The sequence below is a fragment of the Erythrolamprus reginae genome, chromosome 10 (genome assembly GCF_031021105.1).
Source record: "Erythrolamprus reginae isolate rEryReg1 chromosome 10, rEryReg1.hap1, whole genome shotgun sequence".
Lineage (NCBI taxonomy): Eukaryota > Metazoa > Chordata > Lepidosauria > Squamata > Dipsadidae > Erythrolamprus > Erythrolamprus reginae.
This window is the reverse complement of record NC_091959.1, coordinates 39,365,659-39,388,510: the sequence shown is the minus strand read 5'-3', so window position 1 is coordinate 39,388,510 and position 22,852 is coordinate 39,365,659. Positions and strand designations below refer to the sequence as shown.

Sequence of the window (22,852 nt, the reverse complement as noted above, 5' to 3'; positions counted from 1 at the left end):
GGTCAGAGAACCATTTGTTGGGAGTGGTACAAGGATGACAGAAATTAGGTTTTGAGAAGGCAGCATTAGATGAGCAGCATATGTTGTGGTTAGCTCTGGCCCAGCTCCCGCCCCAAGGACTGTGGATGTGGGGGAGACATCCACATGCTGCAGGCCTGTTTTGCCCCCCCGTGGAATCTGCTGATGAAGGCTCCTCTGACCAAGAAGACATGAGTGACAGGGAGGAGGAGAGTGGGGCAGACAGCTCAGAAGGAGATCAATTATCTAGCTCCTCCTTGGATTCGGAACAAGAGTTAATGATACAGCCACACATGCGGAGAGCGATGCATAGGCAGCAACAACTGAGAGATTATTATCAAAGAAAATGAGGCCACCCGTGGTTGGGTGGGGCTGTGGTCATTAGTGGGGCTGCTATAAATAAATGGGTTTGGCCATTGTGGAGGATTATCTGATCGTTGTGTTTCGTGACTGCTTTGCTGACTTTGATCTTTGTGTGCTGATTTTCCCCCGCTTTGAAACTAAACCAGAGCAAAGTGTGTGTCACTTTGTGAAAGAAGAAGGACTGTGAATTGCCTCACGGCTGCAAACTAAGTATCACAGAACTGTACAAATTACCAGTTTGTACAAATTACCAGATTGTTTGGAGACGAGTGCTCTTTGCTATATCAAAATTTTCATTATAAAGAACATTGTTTTGAATTTTCAAACATGTGTGTGTCTGAAATTTGTACCTGTGAATTTTCGGGAGGAGTCTACCAGAGAGCCCGACAGAACAAGCATACAGTATATCTAAAATAAAAAGACGCGTGTATGGAAACAATCCAAATTACAAATTTAGAAGAGACACCGACAGTTTTAAAGTGTACGGGAACAAGCGATCAGTCTGTTAAACAAGAGATGAATTGGGATGATAATCAATCCCACAATTGTGATTTTCAACCTTCTCAGCTGGCTTCCCGCAATCGAGGAAGGTGGATTTACTTAGTGACCATGAGATTCACTTATTTTTTCTTTTATGACCATGGTAATGACAGTTGCAAAATCGGGTCCAATCCTGTGGTGACTTGACTTACGACCACCACCCAATTTTGGCTGTAAATTGAGGGCGACCTGGAGAGCCCTTCTAACTCCCTGCCGCACCCTACATCTCACACATTCAGGTACAGTGGTACCTCTACTTATGAACTTAATTCGTTCCGTGACCAGGTTCTTAAGTAGAAAAGTTTTGAAGAAGAAGCAATTTTTCCCATAGGAATCAATGTAACAGCAAATAACGTGTGCGATTGGGGAAACCACAGGGAGAGTGGAGGCCCTGTTATCCCAGAAGATTCCTAGAGAGGCCCCACAGAGGCTTCTCCCCACCTTTTCCGGCGACGTTTGCTCCCAGGAGATTCCTAGAGAGGCCCTACGGAGGCTTCTCCCTACCTTTCCTGGCCCTGTTTCCTCCCAGAAGATTCCTAGAGGCCCCATGGAGCCTTCTCCCTGCCTTTTCCGGTTACAGTTTCAGAGGCTCAGTTTTGTAAGTGGAAATGGTTCTTGAGAAAAGGCCAAAAAATCTTGAACACCCGGTTCTTATCTAGAAAAGTTCGTAAGTAGAGGCATTCTTAGGTAGAGGTACCACTGTATTAGCAAAATATCAAAGGGATAATCAGGAGAAATCACTCATCCCCTCGTTTTGGGCAACTTTACTTTTGCCTCTGATTTTTATTCATCCATCCATCCATCCATCTATCCATCGATCCATCGATTTATTTTGGACAGGATGTCGTTTAGCCAAGCAGATTAATCTGTTCCCCCACCCCATTTCCTAGAAATGCTAAAGCAGGTAAAAGACAATAAGAGGAACTGTTGATGTTTTATATTACGCCATTATGTTAATGTTCACTAAAGTATGCCGTGAGCGCTCTCATTACATGTGTATAAACCAATTCTCTGTGGTGTTATTCCTGTGCTAAATGCTATAACTACATAAATCTTGAATTAATGGAGACTTTATAGTTGTTAAAAAATGAAGGGTAATTGCTATCTGTTAATGCTGTTGGAGCGAGCAAAGGAAATACATCTAACTATATACTGTATATATATATATATATATTCAGAGGTCTGTGGGCTGATGGGACATGGCCACTTTTAGGGGTGCCATGTAATCAAAAAAGAAAGTTCAACATTGCCCCAAGTCCCTCGGTCTTCATAATAATAATAATAATAATAATAATAATAATAATAATAATAATAATAATAATAATAATTTATTAGATTTGTATGCCGCCCCTCTCCGAAGACTCGGGGTGGCTCACAACAATAATAAAAACAATATTATAGCAGAACAAATCTAATATTAAAAAGCATATAAAACCCTATCATATTTAAAAAAGCCAAACAACACATTCATACCAAACATAAAACAAAATATAAAAAAGCCTGGGGGAAAGGTGTCTCAACTCCCCCATGCCTGGCGGTATAAGTGAGTCTTGAGTAGTTTACGAAAGACAGGGAGGGTGGGGGCAGTTCTAATCTCCGGGGGGGAGTTGATTCCAGAGGGCCGGGGCCGCCACAAAGAAGGCTCTTCCCTGGGGCCCGCCAAACGACATTGTTTAGTCAACAGGACCTGGAGAAGGCCAACTCTGTGGGACCTTATCGGTTGCTGGGATTTGTGCGGTAGCAGGCGGTTCTGGAGGTATTCTGGTCCAATGCCATAAGGGCAATGGATTGATAACTGATGGGGTTCTGCAGGTAGTCCTCAACCTACGACCACAACGGACTCCAAAATTTCTGCTGCTAAGCGAGACAATTGTAACTTGGAATGGTCAGTAAATGAACTGTACTTGTAAATTGAGATTAGTATCCAAAATATTTGAAAGGGAAAAAGGCTGAAGAGGGTGGGATAGTAAATTTCAGGGGTGGCGATAATAAATTTGGAGGGTGTATTGTTTTTTCCCTTCTTCCTAAGAAATAGAGAAGGAAGAATACAGGAAAATTTTCTGCGGATCTAAGTTTCAAGGGAATAGTAAGATTTTCCCCCCCAAATCAAATCCAACTTTCATTTTCCTTTTCTCTCAAAGCAAAAGAGGGAAACTAGAATCCCAGAGGGTACAGCTGTTGGAAATCTGATGTTCAGCTGGAATGCAATCCAAAGGCCATCATTATCAAGATGTGGTCTGATGTTTGGTGGGGTTCTCTAAAAGCGGTGAGATCATCCGCCCAAAATATGTTGGGTTATGGGGGAAAAAGGGGGATTTGCAAAGCAAAACAAAGGTTGCCTTGGTTATGGGCTACTTGAGACTCTCCCAAGCTTGTATTGGTCTTCTTTCAAAATTATAGAATCATAGAAGACTGACGGCAGAAAAAGACCTCATGGTCCATCTAGTCTGCCCTTATACTATTTCCTGTATTTTATCTTACAATGGATATATGTTTATCCCAGGCATGTTTAAATTCAGTTCCTGTGGATTTACCAATCACGTCTGCTGGAAGTTTGTTCCAAGCATCTACTACTCTTTCAGTAAAATAATATTTTCTCATGTTGCTTTTGATCTTTCCCCCAACTAACTTCAGATTGTGTCCCCTTGTTCTTGTGTTCCCTTTCCTATTAAAAACACTTCCCTCCTGGACCTTATTTAACCCTTGAACATATTTAAATGTTTCAATCATGTCCCCCCTTTTCCTTCTGTCCTCCAGACTATACAGATTGAGTTCATGAAGTCTTTCCTGATACGTTTTATGCTTAAGACCTTCCACCATTCTTGTAGCCCGTCTTTGGACACGTTCAATTTTCATTCTCAAATATCACCTATATGAAGTGGAGACATATAACCCTCAATTCCCTTCTCCTGGAACTAAGGAGAAATTTCCTGACAGTTAATCAGTGGGACGGTTTGTCTCCAGAAGTTGCGGATGACCCAACACTGGAGGTTTTTAAGAAGAGACTGGACAGTCCCTTGTTTGGAATGGTAGAGGTTTTCCTAGTGGAGCAGGAGGCTTGACTATAAGACCTCCAAGGCCCCTTCCAACTCTGTTATTCTGTTTAAAACGAAAATAACTGAGGTCCACCTTGTTCCCTTCTTAGTCCCTTTCCATGGGTCTCAGACAAGGCGGACAAAAAAGCAATATTCCTCAACACACACACAAACACACACACACACAGCCAGATTCAGCAACTTGGGTGGCTCAGCAATTTCTGTGGTCTTGGACATCCCATCCAAGCAAGTCATTGAAGGCTTCCCCTTGAGATGACAGATTAAGGTCACCTCATTTTCCAAAGCTTTTAACGGATGATTGGTGCTGCTTGGTGCTTTTATCGCTCTGTTTATTTAAACTTCCTCTCCGGCAGATCTTCTTGTATATATTTGTTCTTCTTGTGCTTTTAACTGAGTTACAAGACACTTCCCACCTATTTGTTTTAGGCGTTTCTTAGTCCAGCTTTCAATCTGTGGCTTTGAGAGCAGCTTGGCCGGTAAGCATAAACCAGCCCAAAGACAATATGTGAAATAACGAAAGGAAAGACACAACACAGCAGTGCCAAAAAGACATTTAAAAGCTGTTAACCTAATTTTGCGAAGCTTTTTTCTCCGGTAACAATGTACAGTGATACGTCGTCTTACAAACGCCTCATCATACAAACTTTTCGAGATACAAACCCGGGGTTTAAGATTTTTTTGCCTCTTCTTACAAACTGTTTTCACCTTACAAACCCACCGCCGCCGCTGGGATGCCCCACCTCCAGACTTCCTTTGCCAGCGAAGCACCCATTTTTGCGCTGCTGGGATTCCCCTGAGGCTCCCCTCCATGGGAAACCCCACCTCCGGACTTCCGTGTTTTTGTGATGCTGCAGGGCAATCCCAGCAGGGGAATCCAGCAGCGCAAAAACAGGCACTTCGCTGGCAATGGAATTCCAGAGGTGGGGTTTCCCATGGAGGGGAGCCTCAGGGGAATCCCAGCAGCGCAAAAACAGACGCTTCAGCTGGCAAAAGGGGTGAATTTTGGGCTTGCACGCATTAATCGCTTTTCCATTGATTCCTATGGGAAACATTGTTTCGTCTTACAAACTTTTCACCTTAAGAACCTCGTCCCGGAACCAATTAAGTTTGTAAGACAAGGTATCACTGTACTGCTAACTAGGGCATACAAAACCTTTGCCAGACCAATTCTCGAATACAGTTCATCGGCCTGGGATCCACACTGTATATCAGGCATTAAGTAACACTATTGAACAGGTCCAGAAGTATTTCACGAGAAGAGTACTCCACTCCTCTGCTTACAATAGAATACCTTATGCCACTAGGCTTGAAATTTTGGGCTTGGGCAACCTTGAACTTCGCCGGTTAAGTATACAAAATTGTCTGCTACAATGTCCTATCTTTTAATGTTGTGAACTCCAACACTCTGGACATTTTTAAGAGAAGATTGAACTGCCACTTGACTGGTGTGCTATAAGGTTCCTGCTTGGGCAGGGGGTTGAACTTGATGACCTTCATGGTCCCTTTCAACTCTATCTATCTATCTATCTATCTATCTATCTATCTATCTATCTATCTATCTATCTATCAATCAATCATGACTACTTCAGCTTCAACCACAATAATACATGGGCTAACAATAGATGCAAACTTAAGGTAAACCAGTCCAAACTCAATTGTAAAAAATATGACTTCAGCAATAGAGTGATCAATACCTGCAGTGCTCTACCTGACTCCATTGTTACTTCCTCAAACCCCCATAGTTTTAACCTTAAACTGTGCACCGTGGACCTCACCCTATTCCTTCCCGCTCCCAACAAATTTAATTTGTTTTGGGTCTTTCAACATCTCCTATCGTGAGCATTTCTTTTCTGGCTTTCATACATCCATGCAATATTCTTAACAATATTTTTTTTTTTAAATAATTACCTTCCGTTATCATTTCATTTTCTCACATTTCTTTTCCTCTTAATATCTCTCTTTACCACCACCACCCCTTATTTTATCCTTATTTTAATTCAAGCAAACAAAGATGTGGTCATTTCCCAACTTATATATTTCTATATTTTGTACCTGGCCACGTGTTGCTGTGGCTCGGTCTAGTTTTGTCCAGTTTGCCAACATTAGAACATGCCACATATAATTGTCCATGTGAGAAGGAATCCGCGTGTCGATCTAAACTGCACACGCGCATTCGAATGCAGCGTTGTGTCAAAATTTCTAAGCCATCGGTGTAACGTCTATATAATAGTAGGTATATAAAAGTATGTGCAGATTTGAATGCAACGTTGTGTCAAAATTTCAAAGCAATCGGTAAAGAATGTCCTGTTTTAAACACCTGTATGTTTTTACCTGCCACAGGTACAACATCTATATAATACAGGTATATAAAAAGACATGCATATTCGAATGCAACATTGTGTCAAAATTTCAAAGCAATCGGTGAAGAACTTTTGGAGATTTAAGATTTTGAACAAACAAACATTTACATTTTTATTTATATAGATTAGGATGTTTTACTTTTATGTAACAAGAAAAGCCATCCTTACCAGGAGAGGGTGTGGATGCTGTCAAACTACAGATGGCTACAAAAATTATCTTTAATCCCTGTTAAACTAGGATTGGTTTCTCGAATTGTCCCACTGGAGTTTATTCCAGGTACTCCAGACAGTCCTCGATTTACGAATACCACTGAAGCCAACATTTCCATTTGCTAAACAGGGCAGTTTGTTAAGTGAGCATTGCCCTGTTATACAACATTTCTTGCTGTGGTTGGTAAGTGAATCACAGCAGTTATTTAAGTTAGTAACACTTAACTTCGTAAATGAATATGGCTTTCCCATTGCTTGTGACAAGGTTAAAAAAGGCTATTACATGACCTCGGGACACCGCAAATGGTCATAAATATTTATTATTATTTGTATTTATTTATTATTTGTACAGTGGTCCCCCGATTATCGCAAGGGTTCCATTCCAGGACCCCTCGCGATGATCGGTTTTTCGCGAAGTAGCGGTGCGGAAGTAAAAACACCATCTGCGCATGCGCAGATGGTGTTTTTACTATCGCCGCAGCAGCGAGGAGCCGAAGATTGGGGTTTCCCCGCCGCCCATGCAAACTCCTCGCTGCTGCCGCGCCTGCCGCTTGTCCGCCCGCCGCTTGTCCACCGCCTGCCTGCCCGCGCACCCGCCCTTCGCCCGCCCACGCCGTTCGCTCGCGCCGCTTCCCAGCTGGGAAGCGGCGCTGGGGGTCTTACCGGCCGCCCACTCCTCGCTGCTGCCGCGCCCGCCCTTCACCCGCCCACGCCGTTCACTCACGCCGCTTCCCAGCTGGGAAGCGGCGCTGGGGTCTTACCGGCTGCCCACGCAAAGGGGAAACCCCGGCTCCTCGCTGATGCCCGCCGCTCGCCCTCCCGCCAGCAAGAGGGGGAAGACCCAGGGAAGCCGCCCAGCAGCTGATCTGCCCGTCGGGGAACGCAAACTCCACCATCTATGCATGCGTGGCCATAGAAAAAAAGGGCACGCATGCGCAGATGGTGTTTTTTACTTCCGGGTTGAAAAATCACGATATAGCGTTTAGCGCACATCGAGATCGCGAAACTCGGGGGATCACTGTATTTATATGCCACTCCAAAAAGGACTCAGAGCAGCTATGCCTTTGACAGGCATCTGAATTTTGATCGTGTGGTTGTTGTTGTTGGTGGAGATGCTGCAATGGGCATAAGTGTGAAAAATGGTCGTAAGTGTGAAAAATGATCCTAAGTCTCTTTTTTCCCCATCGCTCATCATTTTGAACGGTTGTAAATTGAAGACCGCCTGGAATGCTGGAAAAGTTAATGGATTAAAACACGAATTTATACCTATATCCTGTTCGCCTTTTTGTCCTTTAAAAGAGTCCTGTGTCCTCTTTAAAAGAGTCTTGATGACTAAAGCAGATATCAAACCACCGAAAGTCAAAGGGAAAAAAAAATCACCCACTACAGATAGATCTGTTGTGCGCAGAGCCAAAACATAACCTGACAAGTTAACAGCATCATCTGCAAATTCAGGTTGCTGGTTGTCCATCTGCTTACTGCATTACAAAAACTGACATGTTTTAAAGCCCTTATAAATAAAATATTGCTTTGCAAGTCATTACGGTAGGAAGACTTTCTCCAAAAAGACGATGATAGAGGCACCGGCATGGCCTTGAATTCATTTTCAATCAGAGCTCATTCATCCACGAATTGATTCTTGTTAGTGTTGAGCAGGGTTTTTTTGTGGGGGCGGGAGGCGGTTGGCTGAGGGGTGGTATAAGTGTGTGCATCACATATAGGGAGGCTCAAAACAAAAGACAATTTAAGTAGCATTCAAAAGGCTCAAGAGGTCCAGCAATTAATATTTCCAAAACCCTGACAGTAGGATAGGCCAAACAAAAGTATCGTCATTTGGTTCTCTTGTACTTTTGGGAGGATGACAGAGAATGTAAAAATTACTACCACAAATAAAGAGAGGGGGTCTTACCTTATCGTCAATATCGCTCTCGCTGTCACACTGTAAATTAAAAAAAAGAGAGAAAAGAAAGTTCAGTTATAAATGGTAGGGGAAAAAACCCCATGTATACCCAGGTGTAATTCACTACTAAATCCTCTACTTTTCCTCTCTTCTAGAATGAAAATTGAAGGTGGTATTCAGCCGGTTCACCTGAACAAGTAGCAGAAATCGTTTATTATTACTATTATTACTATTATTGTTGTTATTATTATTTCACAAAAATCAGTAGTACACAGCAAATGAGATTTATATGCTGGATTTCGTATCACAACTTGAGTGCTAGCGGAGTCCAGTGCAATTCTGCTACTGCACCTGTGTAGGTAGCGGAATCGTGCGCGGAGACGGAGGTGCACCCGTTTCGGCATGGTTTCACACATCACCATTCCACCTTAACAGCCCACCTCTGTGAGTGGACTAAGATGTCTATGGAAGATTCTGGGGATTGAAGTCCACTCCACTTGTGCGGCCCGGTTCCGAATAGGCCACAGTCTGAAAGTTGGGGACGAGTGAACTAGTAGTAAGTCCCTTCCTGATTATATTTTCTATGTTCTAAAGCAGCCAATTTGAAAAGCACTTCTCTTATGTCCAAGGGAAAGAGCTGATCCGACCCAGCTCCCAAAACACGACAAACCTTCTAAAGTTAATTCAAAGATTTCTTTATTAGGACTCCCAACTACCGTTCCCTGAAAGCTGCGCACGCGCCCCCCCCGCGTGCCCCAAAATACACCCCTGCGCAGCCTTTTTCACGGCCGTGCGCTCCCCATCCCCATGCCAGCCGCGGGGGGGGGGGGGCGGGGGGCAGGGAGGCGCCGGCAGCAGAAGGTAAGGGAGCCGCGGCCACCCCTGCCTCCCCACAGTTCCTCCGGCCCCTCGGCCTTTCGGCGCTGCCCCCCGCCCGCCCCCTCTGCTCCTCCGCCGCCTCCTGCCTTTCGGCGTGGCTCCTCCCACACCCGGAACACACACCCTGCCCGTCTGACCTTTGCCGAGAGCACTTTCGTCCCGGGCTCTCGGCAAGGGGATTGCAGGAGAGGCGGAGCAGGCATTCTCTCAGCGGAGGTCGGCGAAGGTGATATTCAATGTCGGGGGCGCGCGAACGGTTGCGCGCGCTCCCTATCTCCCTGCTAGCCTGCTCGGAATATTCAAAATAAGAAAAGCCTTCGCCGGCGAAGGCTTTTCTTATTTTGAATGTTCCGGGGGGCTAGCAGGGGGATTTGGAGCACGCGCAAACGCCCGCGCCCCCCGACATTGAATATCACCTTCGCCGGCCTCCGCTGAGAAGAACGGAGAGAGAACGAGAGACAGTGAGAGCAACAGACAGCAAGATAGAAAGTGAGAAAGAGAGAGAGAGAAAGGGGGGAAGAGAAAGAGATAGCAAGAGAGAGAGAACAAGAGAGAGAAAGAGTGTGAGAAAGAAAACAAGAAAGAGTGAGTGAGAGAGAAAGAAAACGAGAGGGAAAGTGAGAAAAAGAGAGAGAAAGAGGGGGGAGAGAGGGAGAGAGAGAGAAAGCAAGAGAGAGATGAGAGGAAGGAAGAGAGAGAGAGAAGAGTGGAAGGAAGAGATAGAGCGAAATGATAGAAAAAAGGGGAGAAAAGAGAAATGAGAAAATGATTGAGGCAGAGAATGACAGGAAAGAGAGAAAAACAGAGAGAGAAGTGACTCTTGATTTAAAGCATATGGTAAAAGCACTTAAATAATAACAGAAAACCCCCCCAGCCCTCACCTGTTTTTATTAATAGTTATGTTTTTGGTTTTGCTGGTTGATTTAGTTTTAATGGATTTTGGTTTTTTTAAATTATTAATTTCTTTTAATAAAAAAGAAGGGATTTTTTTCTTATTTATGTATGTATGTATGTATGTATGTATGTATGTATGTATGTATGTATTTATTTATTTATTTATGTATTTATTCATTCTTCTATGCCGCCCTGTCCCAAAGGGACTGTCACTCAGACACTATACTTTTCCGCCCACACCGAAAAAAAATTAGAGGGTACATTGGTCCCAACAGCCCTGGCAAAAAAGTCTCTCTCTCTCTCTCTCTCTCTCATTCATTCATTCATTCATTCATTCATTCATTCATTCATTGGATTTGTATGCCGCCCCTCTCCGCAGACTCTGGGCGGCAAACAACAGTGATAAAATACAGCATATAACAATCCAATACTAAAACAACTAAAAAACCCTTATTATAAAACCAAACATACATACAAACATGCCATGCTTAAATTGTAAGGCCTAGGGGGAAAGAATATCTCAGTTCCCCCATGCCTGATGGCAGAGGTGGGTTTTAAGAAGCTTACAAAAGGCAAGGAGGGTGGGGACAATTCTAATCTCTGGGAGGAGTTGGTTCCAAAGGGTCGGGGCCGCCACAGAGAAGGCTCTTCCCCTGGGTCCCACCAAACGACACAGTCTAACAAGTCGGTCCAGGCTCTACCACATCTATTCATCTCCATTCCCTGCTTTTTATCCCCAGAGCTAGGATGGGGCTTCACTAGCTCTTCCAGCCCAAGGATCAGCCCATATATTTCCACTGCTTTCCTCTCCTCTTCTTTCTGTGCATCCACACAACAGGCACAGGACCCAGTTGTTCCTCTTCACCTCATCAGCCACTCTGGAGGCTGTTGACTCTCCATCTGAGGGCTGAGGGACAGGACAGGCTTCGCCTCTGTCTCTCTCTGTCAGCTCCATCCCCTCTTCCCCCTCAGAGCTCTCAGGTTGCTTTGATTTTGGCCCTGACTCCCACGCCTCCTCCTCCTCCTCCTCCGATTTGGTGGCTGGAGGGGCCGGCGGCCGACAGGCCACAACAATAGCAATAATAATAATAATTTATAATAATTTATTAGATTTGTAGACTCGGAGAGGCTGACAACAATCACAGCAATATATAAATCCAATATTTAAAAAGAAACGAAACATTAAAAAAACCCATCATTAAGAACCATTCAATACAATCATACCATTCATAAAGCTATATGTGTTTAGGGGTATCTCAGTTACCCCATGCCTGGCGACAAAGGTGGGTCTTAAGTCACTTGCGAAAGGCAAGGAGGGTGGGGGCTCTTCTGATCTCCAGGGGGAGTTGATTCCAGAGGACCGGGGCCGCCACAGAGAAGGATCTTTCCCTGGGGCCCACCACAGAGAAGGATCTTTCCCTGGGGCCCACCACCAAGAAGGATCTTTCCCTGGGGCCCACCACAGAGAAGGATCTTTCCCTGGGGCCCACCACAGAGAAGGATCTTTCCCTGGGGCCCACCACAGAGAAGGATATTTCCCTGGGCCCCGCCAAACAACATTGCTTAGTCAAATGGGACCCGGAGAAGGCCAACTCTGTGGGGCCTTATCGGTCGCTCGGATTTGTGCGTCCCTCAAGCAGCCAAACCTCTGTGTTCAAAACCCCCCACCCGTAAAGCAGGGAAGGCAGGGAGTCATTTTACACTGAACACACTTACTAGCTTGGCAAATGAACCGCCCATGTTTTCAGCTGTACATATGGCAAGATAATCACAGGTTGGGATGCTTCGGGATGCGCAGAGCAGAGTAGTTGGAGACGGGAGAGGCATTACCACCTCGCCGCGTAAAAACAGAGCTATTTGGATTGCTATCTGGGCGAGAAAATGACCTCCGAACAGCAGGGGCCTTTCTCCATTAAAGTAGGAAGTTCCCCATCGAATGCAAATGTCCTTGCTTGCTCCAAAGAGCCATCTCTGCAGCTGGAGGATTTTAGCCAAAGGATATGAATCAATACGCTGTTAGGTAGCGTTGTCAAAACACCAACCCCGGAGAGAAATCCCGAACTACCAGGGTCTCTTTCCTCAATCTCCTCGGAGAGCAATTGCACAGTCTGGTTCCCATCAAAACCGATCCAAAGGCCAATCAATTTCCTAGGGAGACGGAGTCAGCAGTTATTACCACTGCATCCGCCGGACTGCTTCTGGAATCATCCAAAGGCACGTACTGACCACAAGAATAACACCCATGCTGTGAATTGGCCTTGGGGTAGGGCAAACCAGGAGAGAAATGAAATTTGGAGCCAGGCTCCACGGGAGAATGGAAAGAGACGCTCACCTGCGTCTAAGTTCCTTTCAAAGTGTGTCTGTTATGCAAGGTGCAAATTGCATAGAATAATAGAGTTGGTAGGGACCTCGGGAGGTTGTCTAGTCCAACCCCCTGCTCGAGCAGGAGGTCTTATATCATTTCAGACAAATGGTTGTCTAATCTCCACTGCCACTGATTAACTGTTCACACTATTTATTTATTTATTTATTTATTTATTTATTTATTTATTTATTTATTTATTAATTATTTGATTTGATTTGTATGCCACCTCTCTCCGTAGACTCGGGGCGGCTCACAGCAATAATAAGAGCAATATACGGTAACAAATCTAATAATTAAAAAATTTAAAAAAACCCTTATTTAAAATAAAACATACACTCAAACATACCATGCATAAAATATATAGGCCAGGTCTTAAGAAGTTTACGAAAGGCAAGGAGGGTGGGTGCAATCCTAATCTCCGGGGGGAGCTGGTTCCAAAGGGTTGGGGCCGCCACAGAGAAGGCTCTTCCCTTGGATCCAAGTAGGCCCAAGCAGAACAACGCTATCAGGAAATGTCTCCTTAGTTTTAGGTTGCTTCTCTCCTTGGTTAGTTTCCATCCTTTGTTTCTTTTGCCTTTTGGTACTTTGGAAAATATTTTGACCCCCTTGTCTTTCTAGGAGCCCCTGAAACATTGGAAGACAGCTATGTCTTCCCTAGCCCTTCTTTTCATAAGACTAGACACACTCTATTCCTGCAACCATTTTTCGTACATTTAAACCTCTTACTCAATTAAATAGTTCATTTCTCCATTCTTTGCAGGCCAGATTTTAAGGCAAGGTTGATAGTTCTGCTGCACGAATCCCAGCGACCAGTTAGGTCCCACAGAGTCGATCTTCTCCGGGTCCCGTCAACTAAGCAATGTCGCCTGGCGGGACCCAGGGGAAGAGCCTTCTCTGTGGCGGCCCCGGCCCTCTGGAACCAACTCCCCCCAGAGATTAGAACTGCCCCCACCCTCCTTGCCTTTCGTAAACAACTTAAAACCCACCTCTGCCGCCAGGCATAGGGGAATTGAGATCCTCTTTCCCCCTAGGCCTTTACAATTCTATGCATGGTATGTATGTATGTATGTATGTTTGGTTTTTATATTAATTGATTTTTAATCATCAATACCAAATTACTATTGTACACTGTTTTATTGTCGCTGTTAGCTGCCCCGAGTCTCTGGAAAGGGGCGGCATACAAATCCAATAAATAAATAAATAAATAAATTTGTTTTTCTTTCCCAGACTGCTAAATTCTGGGAAGGCGACTCATAATTTCTTATTCTCAGTTTGCAGTCACCTATAAATGGCCTTCCTTATTTAGAAAACTTTCTGGAATCCAAAAAGCACGGTACTGAATTTTTAAACACAGATTTTAAAATGGGAGACCCATCCCTTTTTTCAGGTCTTGCTTTAGTTGTTTTCCTAATGTCATCTAAGATTTAAAAAACCCCAAAACTAAATAGCTGCTTTCTGATTAAAGATATACAAACCCTGGAGGAATTTAGCAGGGGGAAAAGAAAGCAGGTAGGGGGGGGGGGCAGAGTTCCTTCCCGTCTTTTAACCACAATGGGACAAAAGCCTTTGTCAAAATACACAGCTCAAGAAAAGTTGAAGAATGTCAAGGACAGACAGCTGTGAAAGACAAAGGCCTCAATTACCTGAATTTTCCTCCAGGCTGTTAAAGCTCCCCGGGTTTATAAGTAAATCTGTAAACAGTCCATTGTATTTTGTTCATAAGGGCTTGTAAAGGGATTAGGGTAGAACTGTGCCAATTGCCTCTTAATTCTGCCAAAAATGTTTCTAAAGAAGATCTTAATTGGCCTGTGTTTTTAACTCCCCACTAAAAGTAATGACAAGTTTAATCCTGAATTCAGCAAAGGGAAATCTAAGAAGGAGAAGAAAAGAAAACAAGGGGAAAAAAGAAGGAAAGAGAAAAAGAAAAAAAAAGAAAATGGAGGAGGGAGGAAGGAAGAAGGAGAGAAAAGCAGGAAGGAAGGAGGGAGGGAGGAGGGAAGAAAGGAAGGAAAGAAGGAAAGAAGGAAGGAAGGAAGGGAGATCTTCACTGGCCTGGGTTTTTACTCCCCATTAAAAGTAATGACATTTAATCCTGAATTCAGCAAAGGTTAAGAAGGAGAAGAAAACAAGAAAAAAAAAGAAGGAAAGAGAAAAAGAAAAAAAAAGAAAATGGAGGAGAGAGGAAGGAAGAAGGAGAGAAAAGCAGGAATGAAGGAGGGAGGGAGGAGAGAAGAAAGGAAGGAAAGAAGGAAGGAAGGAGGGAGGGAAGGAAGGAAGGGAAGAAAGAGAGATCTTCATTGGCCTGGGTTTTTACTCCCCACTAAAAGTAATGACATTTAATCCTGAATTCAGCGAAGGGAAATTTAAGAAGGAGAAGAAAACAAGAAAAAAAAAGAAGGAAAGAGAAAAAGGAAAAAAAAGAAAATGGAGGAGGGAGGAAGGAAGAAGGAGAAAAAAGCAGGAAGGAAGGAGGGAGGGAGAAGAGAAGGAAGGAAGGAAGGAAGGGAAGGAAGGGAGATCTCCATTGGCCTGGGTTTTACTCCCCACTAAAAGTCATGACATTTAATCCTGAATTCAGCAAAGGGAATTTAAGAAGGAAAATAAAATCAAGAAAAGAAAAGAAGGAAAGAGAAAAACAAAAAAGAAAATGGAGAAAGGTTGAAGAGAGGAAGGGAGGGGGAGAGAAAAGCAGGAAGGAAGGAGAGAGGGAGGAGAGAAGAAGGCCGATAAGGTCCCACAGAATTGGCCTTCTCCAGGTCCCATCGACCAAACAATGTCGTTTGGCGGGCCCCAGGGGAAGAGCCTTCTCTGTGGTGGCCCCAGCCCTCTGGAATCAACTCCCCCCGGAGATTAGAATGGCCCCCACCTTGTCTTTCCCAAGTTACACAAGACCCACCTATATCGCCAGACATGGGGGAACTAAGACATCTGTTGTGATTCCGTCTGAGGCCCCTCAGGGAACGGCTGATCCTCTGCCGGCTTCCTGCTCAGAGGGGGAGGATGAGGAACAGGAGGTTCAGGCAGACGGGGAGGAGGAATCTCAGGCTGAGGGAGAGGGAGGACAGCCAGAGTCCCCCGAGAGGGAGCTCTCCCCAGCAAGCAGCCTGGATTCCTTAGATGAAAATGCACAAGCAATAATCGATCTCCGGCAGAGAAGAGCAACACAACGAAGGGGACAATTAGCCAGGTACTTTCAGCACTAAAGAGGCAACAGCTGGGTTTGGGTGTGGTGCTCTCCGGAAAGGCTGAAAAGGCAGACCCACCCTTCCTGGCTTGTGGAGTATTATCTTTGGGAGTCCTGGGACTTGGCTGTGATCTTTGGCGTCTTGGAATTCTGGTTTGTGACTTTGAATACTGAAACCTTGGGGGGAAAAGGTGTGGGTCTTATTCTCTACAGTGGTGGGTGTGCCAGCAAGAAGTCTGCTGTATTGTCTGGCCGTCAGGACTCTGCTGTGAAGTCTCATAGCCTGCCTGTTGGGAAGAACAGGTTTTTCTCTGTGTTTATTTTTCAAACTATAAAGTGCCTTTGTTTGTACCAGCGTGTCTGGCTGTTTTTTCCATTTGGTGTTGAAGTCTGGGGGCACCCAGACAGAACAGACATCTCCCCCAGGCTTATTATATTTCACGTTTGGTGTGTATGTGCTGTATGGTTTTTTAATTGTTGGGGGTTTTATATTTTATTATTAGATTTGTCCCATTGTTATATTGTTTTTTTATTGCTGTTGTGAGCCGCCCCGAGTCCTTGGAGAGGGGCGGCATACAAATCTAATTAATAATAATAATAATAATAATAATAATAATAATAATAATAAGAACAACAACAACAATAATAATAATAAAGAAAGGGAGGAAGGAAGAAAGAAAATAAGGGAAGGGAAGGAGGGAGGAAGGAAAAACAGAGGGATGGAAAGAGAGAAAAGCCAAGTGAATTAAGGAGTTTATTTATTTCTTATTTATTTCTATTTTATATTTCTTAACCACCCATCTCTATCAAAGAGGGGCTGTTTGGAGGTTGTCCATGGAAAGGGTCTCTAGGTAGTTTACGGGATTGTGTTTGGTTTACGGGGACAGGCCAAAACCCAGCCATTCATTATCAGGTGGGAGGAAACCCCCCCCCCCCCCCGGGCAAAAAAACAAAACTGAAAAAAAACCCTGTGATGGAGGGGGCGACGCTCTCATTTATTTACCTACAAAGCCCTGCGGAGGCCTCCCTCCATCTGAGCCACCTTGCCCATTATCCTTTAACCAGAAGAGCCCAGAGGAGGCAACGGCAGCATCCATCATTCCCTGCCACCCAGGGGAGAGAGCTATTAAGCGGCTCAAAGCTGTACATCAAGCCGCACCACTAAGCAGGAAAAAACCCCGGTTCTCTGCTGAGATAAGAAGGACCACCCTGAGACCGAAGCGGGCAACAGAAAATCCTCGGTGTATTTGACCCCAGATGAAGCACCCGTCATTTTAGGCCTCCTTCCAGGCACCTTTTTGGAGACCAAGATAAAGAAGAGTTCAGGCGCCCAGACTCAAAAGAGAACAGAAGGGAGAGAGTTGGAAAGGCCAAAACCCAGATATCATTATTGCATCATTATTGAGTATTGCATTGGCAGTTCTGTGTTAGCAAAAACTTCAGAAGAGAAGGATTTAGGGGAAGTGATTTCTGACAGTCTCAAAATGGGTGAGCAGTGTGGTCGGCCGGTAGGAAAAGTAATTAGGATGCTTGGCTGCATAGCTAGAGGTATAACAAGCAGGAAGAGGGAGATTGTGATCCCCTTATATAGAGCGCTGGTGAGACCACATTTGGAGTACTGTGTTCAGTTCTGGAGACCTCACCTACAAAAAGATATTGACAAAATTGAACGGGTCCAAAGACGGGCTACAAGAATGGTGGAAGGTCTTAAGCATAAAACGTATTAGGAAAGACTTAATGAACTCAATCTACATAGTCTGGAGGACAGAAGGAAAAGGGGGGACATGATCGAAACATTTAAATATGTTAAAGGGTTAAATAAGGTCCAGGAGGGAAGTGTTTTTAATAGGAAAGTGAACATAAGAACAAGGGGACACAATTTGAAGTTAGTTGGGGGGAAGATCAAAAGCAACATGAGAAAATATTATTTTACTGAAAGAGTAGTAGATCCTTGGAACAAACTTCCAGCAGACGTGGTAGATAAATCCACAGTAACTGAATTTAAACATGCCTGGGATAAACATATATCCATCCTAAGATAAAATACAGAAAATAGTATAAGGGCAGACTAGATGGACCATGAGGTCTTTTTCTGCCGTCAGTCTTCTATGTTTCTATATTTCTATATCTAAAAAATTTCTAATGGTAGTAAGGGTGATAAACCAGTGGACCAGTTTGGCACAGAAGGTGGTGGGCTCGCCTTCACTGGAGGTCTTCAAACAGGGACTGGACAGTCATCTTTCTGGGATGCTATGATGAATCCTGCATTGATCAGGGGTTGGACCCAATGACCCTAGAGATCCCAACTCTATGATTCTATTGAAAGGACCTTGGAGGTCATCTAGTCCAACACCCTTCTCAAGTAGGATACTCTATACACCGGGGGTGTCAAAGTCAAGGCCTGCAGGCCAGGTCTGGCCCACGAGGTGCTTAGATCTGGCCTGCGGGGCCACTCTGGAAGTACCAAAGGACCTTGCCCGTGGTGCTTCTTGCCTGAGGACTGGGTCAAAGAATGGAGAATGGAGGCAGGAGAACGAAGACATACAATTTGTCAGGCTCAGTCTTCATTGGCTGAAGTGTCATCCCATTCTTGGAGGTTAGCTCCACCCGCTAGGGAGAATTGTTTCTCATTTTGTATTTGGACGTGCAAGAAGGGACAGGGAAGGAGGAAGGGAAAATGGAAAGAAAAAAAGATGGGAAGATGGGAAGGAAGGAAGAAGAAAGAAAGAAAGAAAGAGCAAAGAGGGGAAGGCAGGAAGGAGAATGAAGAGGGAAGGGAAAAGAAGAGAAGGAAGGGAGGGAGGGAGGGAGCAAGGAAGGAAGGAAGAGTAAAGAGGGAAAGGCAGGGAGGAGAATGAAGAGGGAAGGGAAAAGAAGAGAAGGGAGGGAGGGAGGAAGGAAGGAAGGAAGAGTAAAGAGGGGAAGGCAGAAAGGAGAATGAAGAGGGAATGAAAAAGAAAAGAAGGGAGGGAGGGAGGGAGCAAGGAAGAAAGGAAGAGTAAAGAGGGAAAGGCAGGGAGGAGAATGAAGAGGGAAGGAAGGAAGAAAGAAAGAAAGAAAGAAAAAGAAAGAAAGGAGTAAAGACAGGAAGGCAGGAAGGCAGGCGGGAGAATGAAGAGGGAAGGGAAAAGAAGAGAAGGAAGGGAGGGAGGAAGGGAGGGAGGAAGGAAGGAAGAGTAAAGGGGGGAAGGCAGGGAGGAGAATGAAGAGGGAAGGAAGGAAGGAAGGAAGGAAGGATATAATAAGTGAGTCTTTATTTTTGTAAGGGTTACATCCAGGGAGGAGTGAGGAAGGATTGGAGGGAAGTCTAAATGCCCATGGCCAACCCAGCCGGAAGTTAAACCCAACTCTGATGCGGCCTTCAATGAAATCAAGTTTGACCTCCTGGACTCTCCCATTCCAGACAAGGGGCTGTCCAGTCTCCTTCATATATCTCCTGTTGTGACCTTCTGGAACCAGCAAAGTCCACCGGGGGAGCCAGATTCACTTAACAAACGGGTTATTAATTCATCGACCGCAGGGGTTCCCTTAATGACCGACAGGTCTTAAAATGGGGCCATCCCCACTTCCCAAACATCCCCACTTAATGAAGGAACCTGGCTAGGCTCAATCGGGACTGTACGTTGAAGACCATGTCTGCAGAGCTTTGGGAAGACCGGGGGGGGGGGGGGGGGAGAGGAAGGCAGCCGGCTTCATCATGAGCCAAACGGTCAGGAAAAATAAAATAATAAAAATAAAAGGAGACTGTGGGGACCTGGGGCAGCTTCCACATATCATGCATCCTTCCCATACTGTTAGGAAAGGGAAAAAAGAAAGAAAAAGGTACAACACACGATCGCCGAGCTTCCTTGGAGGGAAGCCCTGATTGATGGCCGCAATTTGGCCACGGCTTTGGGTCCCTCCGGTCATTTCTTTCCCCTCCTTCCTGCTGGCAACGAAGGCTGAGCTGCTTCGGCAGCTCAGGGAGACAGACAGAAGCACCAGCCAAGAGGTGCATCATTAATAATATTATTAATAACAATAATAATTTTATTTATTAATAATTTTTGGCTGCTATTTGTTGTTGTTGCTATTATTATTATTATTATTATTATTATTACCTTTTATTCATTAAACAGGAAACTTGATCAACTGAAAATTTTAAAAACTGTCACAAATACCCGTGACTGGTGCTAATGGTTGATACAGGTTGTCAGTCCCCCATCATCATCATCATCATCATCATCACCATCATCATCATTATCATCATCATCTCTTTTATTCATTTCACAGGAAACTCAGTCAACGGGGTATTTTAAAAAGTGTCACAAGTACAACTGACTGCTGCTAGTGATTGATACAGGTTGCTGTCAGCGTCCCAGGTATCAACCAAGTATCTTCTTAAAAATATACGATGTTCTGAGTAGCATAGTTCTTTGCAGTTCCCCTGGTGTTATTGCAGGAAGCTGCAAATTCATGATAATAATGCTAATGCTAACAATGATGATGATGATGATGATGATGATGATAGTAGTAATAATAATTTAGTAATTTAATAATTTAACAATAATTTAATTTAATAATTTAATAATTAATTTAATAATTAAATAATTAATTTAATAATTAAATAATTAAATTAATAATTTAACAATAATTTAATAATTTAACAATTAATTTAATAATTTAATAATTAATTTAATAATTTAATAATAATTTAATAATAATTTAATAATAATTTAATAATTGATAATAATTTAATAATTGATAATAATTTAATAATTGATAATAATTTAATAATTGATAATAATTTAATAATTTGAAAAATTAATAATTTAATAATTTAATTTAACAATAATAATGATGATGATGATGTTTGAGAGGTTTGGAGAGAAGGGCGAGGGGAAAGAGAGGAAGGGAAAGAGGGAAATGTAATGTTGACTTGAACTCGCCCCAGGTGAAAGGAAGAGAGAGAGAGAGAGAGAGAGGGAGAGAGATTGAGACTCCTGGCTTCAGTAGCTCTTTGACAGGTTGATGAAATTAAACCCAGGGCCTCCCCGTAGCTAGACTCCACTCAGGCTCCTGATGGAAGGAATGAAGGAAGGAAGGGACCGGAGGTATATGTGTGTGTGTGGCGATGGGGGAAGCAGAGAGCTGCAAAAAAACAGATTGAGCCCCCAGGGCAGCAATTTCCTTCCTTTAGCACAGCCACCTCCCCCCCCTCCGCCCTTTCCATTTTTCACTTGGCCGCATATGTCAGCACAACCCACGCGTATAAAGGGAGACAACCCTTTCTCCTCTCCTCCTGCACAACTACAACTGCTAAGGGCATGAAGGGGTCTTTCACTGCTGCCTTAATTCGGAGGGTCAATGATGCCTCTAGTTTTGATCCATCTCCCCAATTGGTTTTACATCCTGGTTTTGCATCCCCCCACCCCCCCACCCCCTTCATGGAAGTGTTCTTTAGCCCAGGTTTAACTTGGGGGGGGGGTTTGAATGTTTTTAATTAATTAATTTATTATTTATTTATTAGTTGTATTTAGTATTATTATTGTTGTTGTGTTGTTGTTGTTGTTGTTGTTATTATTATTATTATTATTATTATTATTATTATGTCAATACAACACAGAAAATGAGATCACTATGCTGGATTTTGTATTTCATCACCAGTCGGGCGCTTCCCAAGCACCTAAGGCTGAGTGATGTAGCAGCGAATTATGTCCGGAAACCAATGGGCAGCCAATGCAGTCCGTGGAGTCTTGGAGAAACCATATGCCACCCAAACACAGAGGACTAATATTATATTAATATTTGTACCGTAAGCTGCCCAGAGTCACTTAGCCAGATTAGGGGTGGGGGCAGGGGGCGGATGTGTATAAATCTGACAACAAATTGAAGGGATTCAGGTTCTTGAGGACTAGCATCTTGGACAGTAGAAGGCCTGGACTCTGCCGACTGGCCAGAGGCTCTCCAATGGGGACGTGCCATTTTGGAGATGGATAATAGATCAGATCAGATCTCGACTGCATTTTGCCCCTTTCCTCTCCATATTGGTTTTTTTTTTTTTAAATCATTTCATATCCCTATTTATTGTTTAATGTTTTATATAGGTGTTTTTACTGAGTGATTGTAAGCCGCCTGGAGTTGCCTTTTGTTAAAGACCAGCACCTTGGACAGCACCTAGCCATCTCTCTCTCTCTCTCTCTTCCAATCTCTTTCTCACTCTCTCAATCTTTCTCATTTCTTTTCCTCACTCTCAATCTCTTTTTTCAATCTCCCTCTCAACCTGTCTCTTTCTCTTTTTCCTGCTTTCATTCTCTCTTTCCCCCCTCTCTCACACACTCTTTCTATTTTTCTATTTCTCTCTCTTCCAATCTCTCTACCTTTTTTCTCACTCACTCTCAATCTCTTTCTGAGCCTCTATTCCTCTCATTCTCTTTTTCCTGCTTTCAATCTCTCTCTCAATCACTTTCTCTCTCTCTCTCTCTCTCTCACATACCCACTCTATTTTTCTCTTTCTCTCTCTTCCAATCTCTCTTTTTCTCTTTTTTCTCACTCTAAATCTCTTTCGAGTCTCTATTTCTCTCAATCTGTCTTTCCCCCTTTTTCCTGATTTCAATCTTTCTCTCAATCACTTACTCTCTCTCTCACACACAAACACACTCTTTCTATTTTTCTCTTTCTCTCTCTTCCAATCTCTCTTTTTCTCTTTTCTCTCACTCTCAATCTCTTTCGAGTCTCTATTTCCCTCAATCTGTCTTTCTCCCTTTTTCCTGCTTTCAATCTCTCTCTCTCCTCTCCCCTTCCCTTCTTTTCTTCCCATTTTCAAACACTTTTTTAAAAAGTCTCTTTTCAGATCAAGGTCGATTCCTAAAGGACTGGCTGCATTCCCCCCTCCCACACACACAATGCACACACAATGCACACACAACCACCCGAGTGTGTGTGTTTGTGTGTCCACCGCCGCTGCTTCCCTTTTCCTTAATCTTCGTAAATTAATCAGCAATGCTGGAAGTCATGGCAAGCTGTAGAACATAAAAGGAAATCCCTGGACACGTTAAACCGAGGATCTATTAAAAGCAAAGGAGGAGGAGGAAGAGGAAGAGG

The 22,852-nt window shown here is 43.8% G+C and overlaps 1 protein-coding gene across 1 annotated transcript in view; it reads right to left on the bottom strand.

Annotated features, from left to right (window-relative positions):
- The window catches only part of FBRSL1 (fibrosin like 1), a 499,240-nt gene that overhangs the window by 239,423 nt on the left and 236,965 nt on the right, over positions 1 to 22,852 (bottom strand). Inside the window, 1 exon segment of the mRNA XM_070762728.1 lies at positions 8,457 to 8,486. Coding sequence (XP_070618829.1) covers positions 8,457 to 8,486 — 30 coding nt within the window.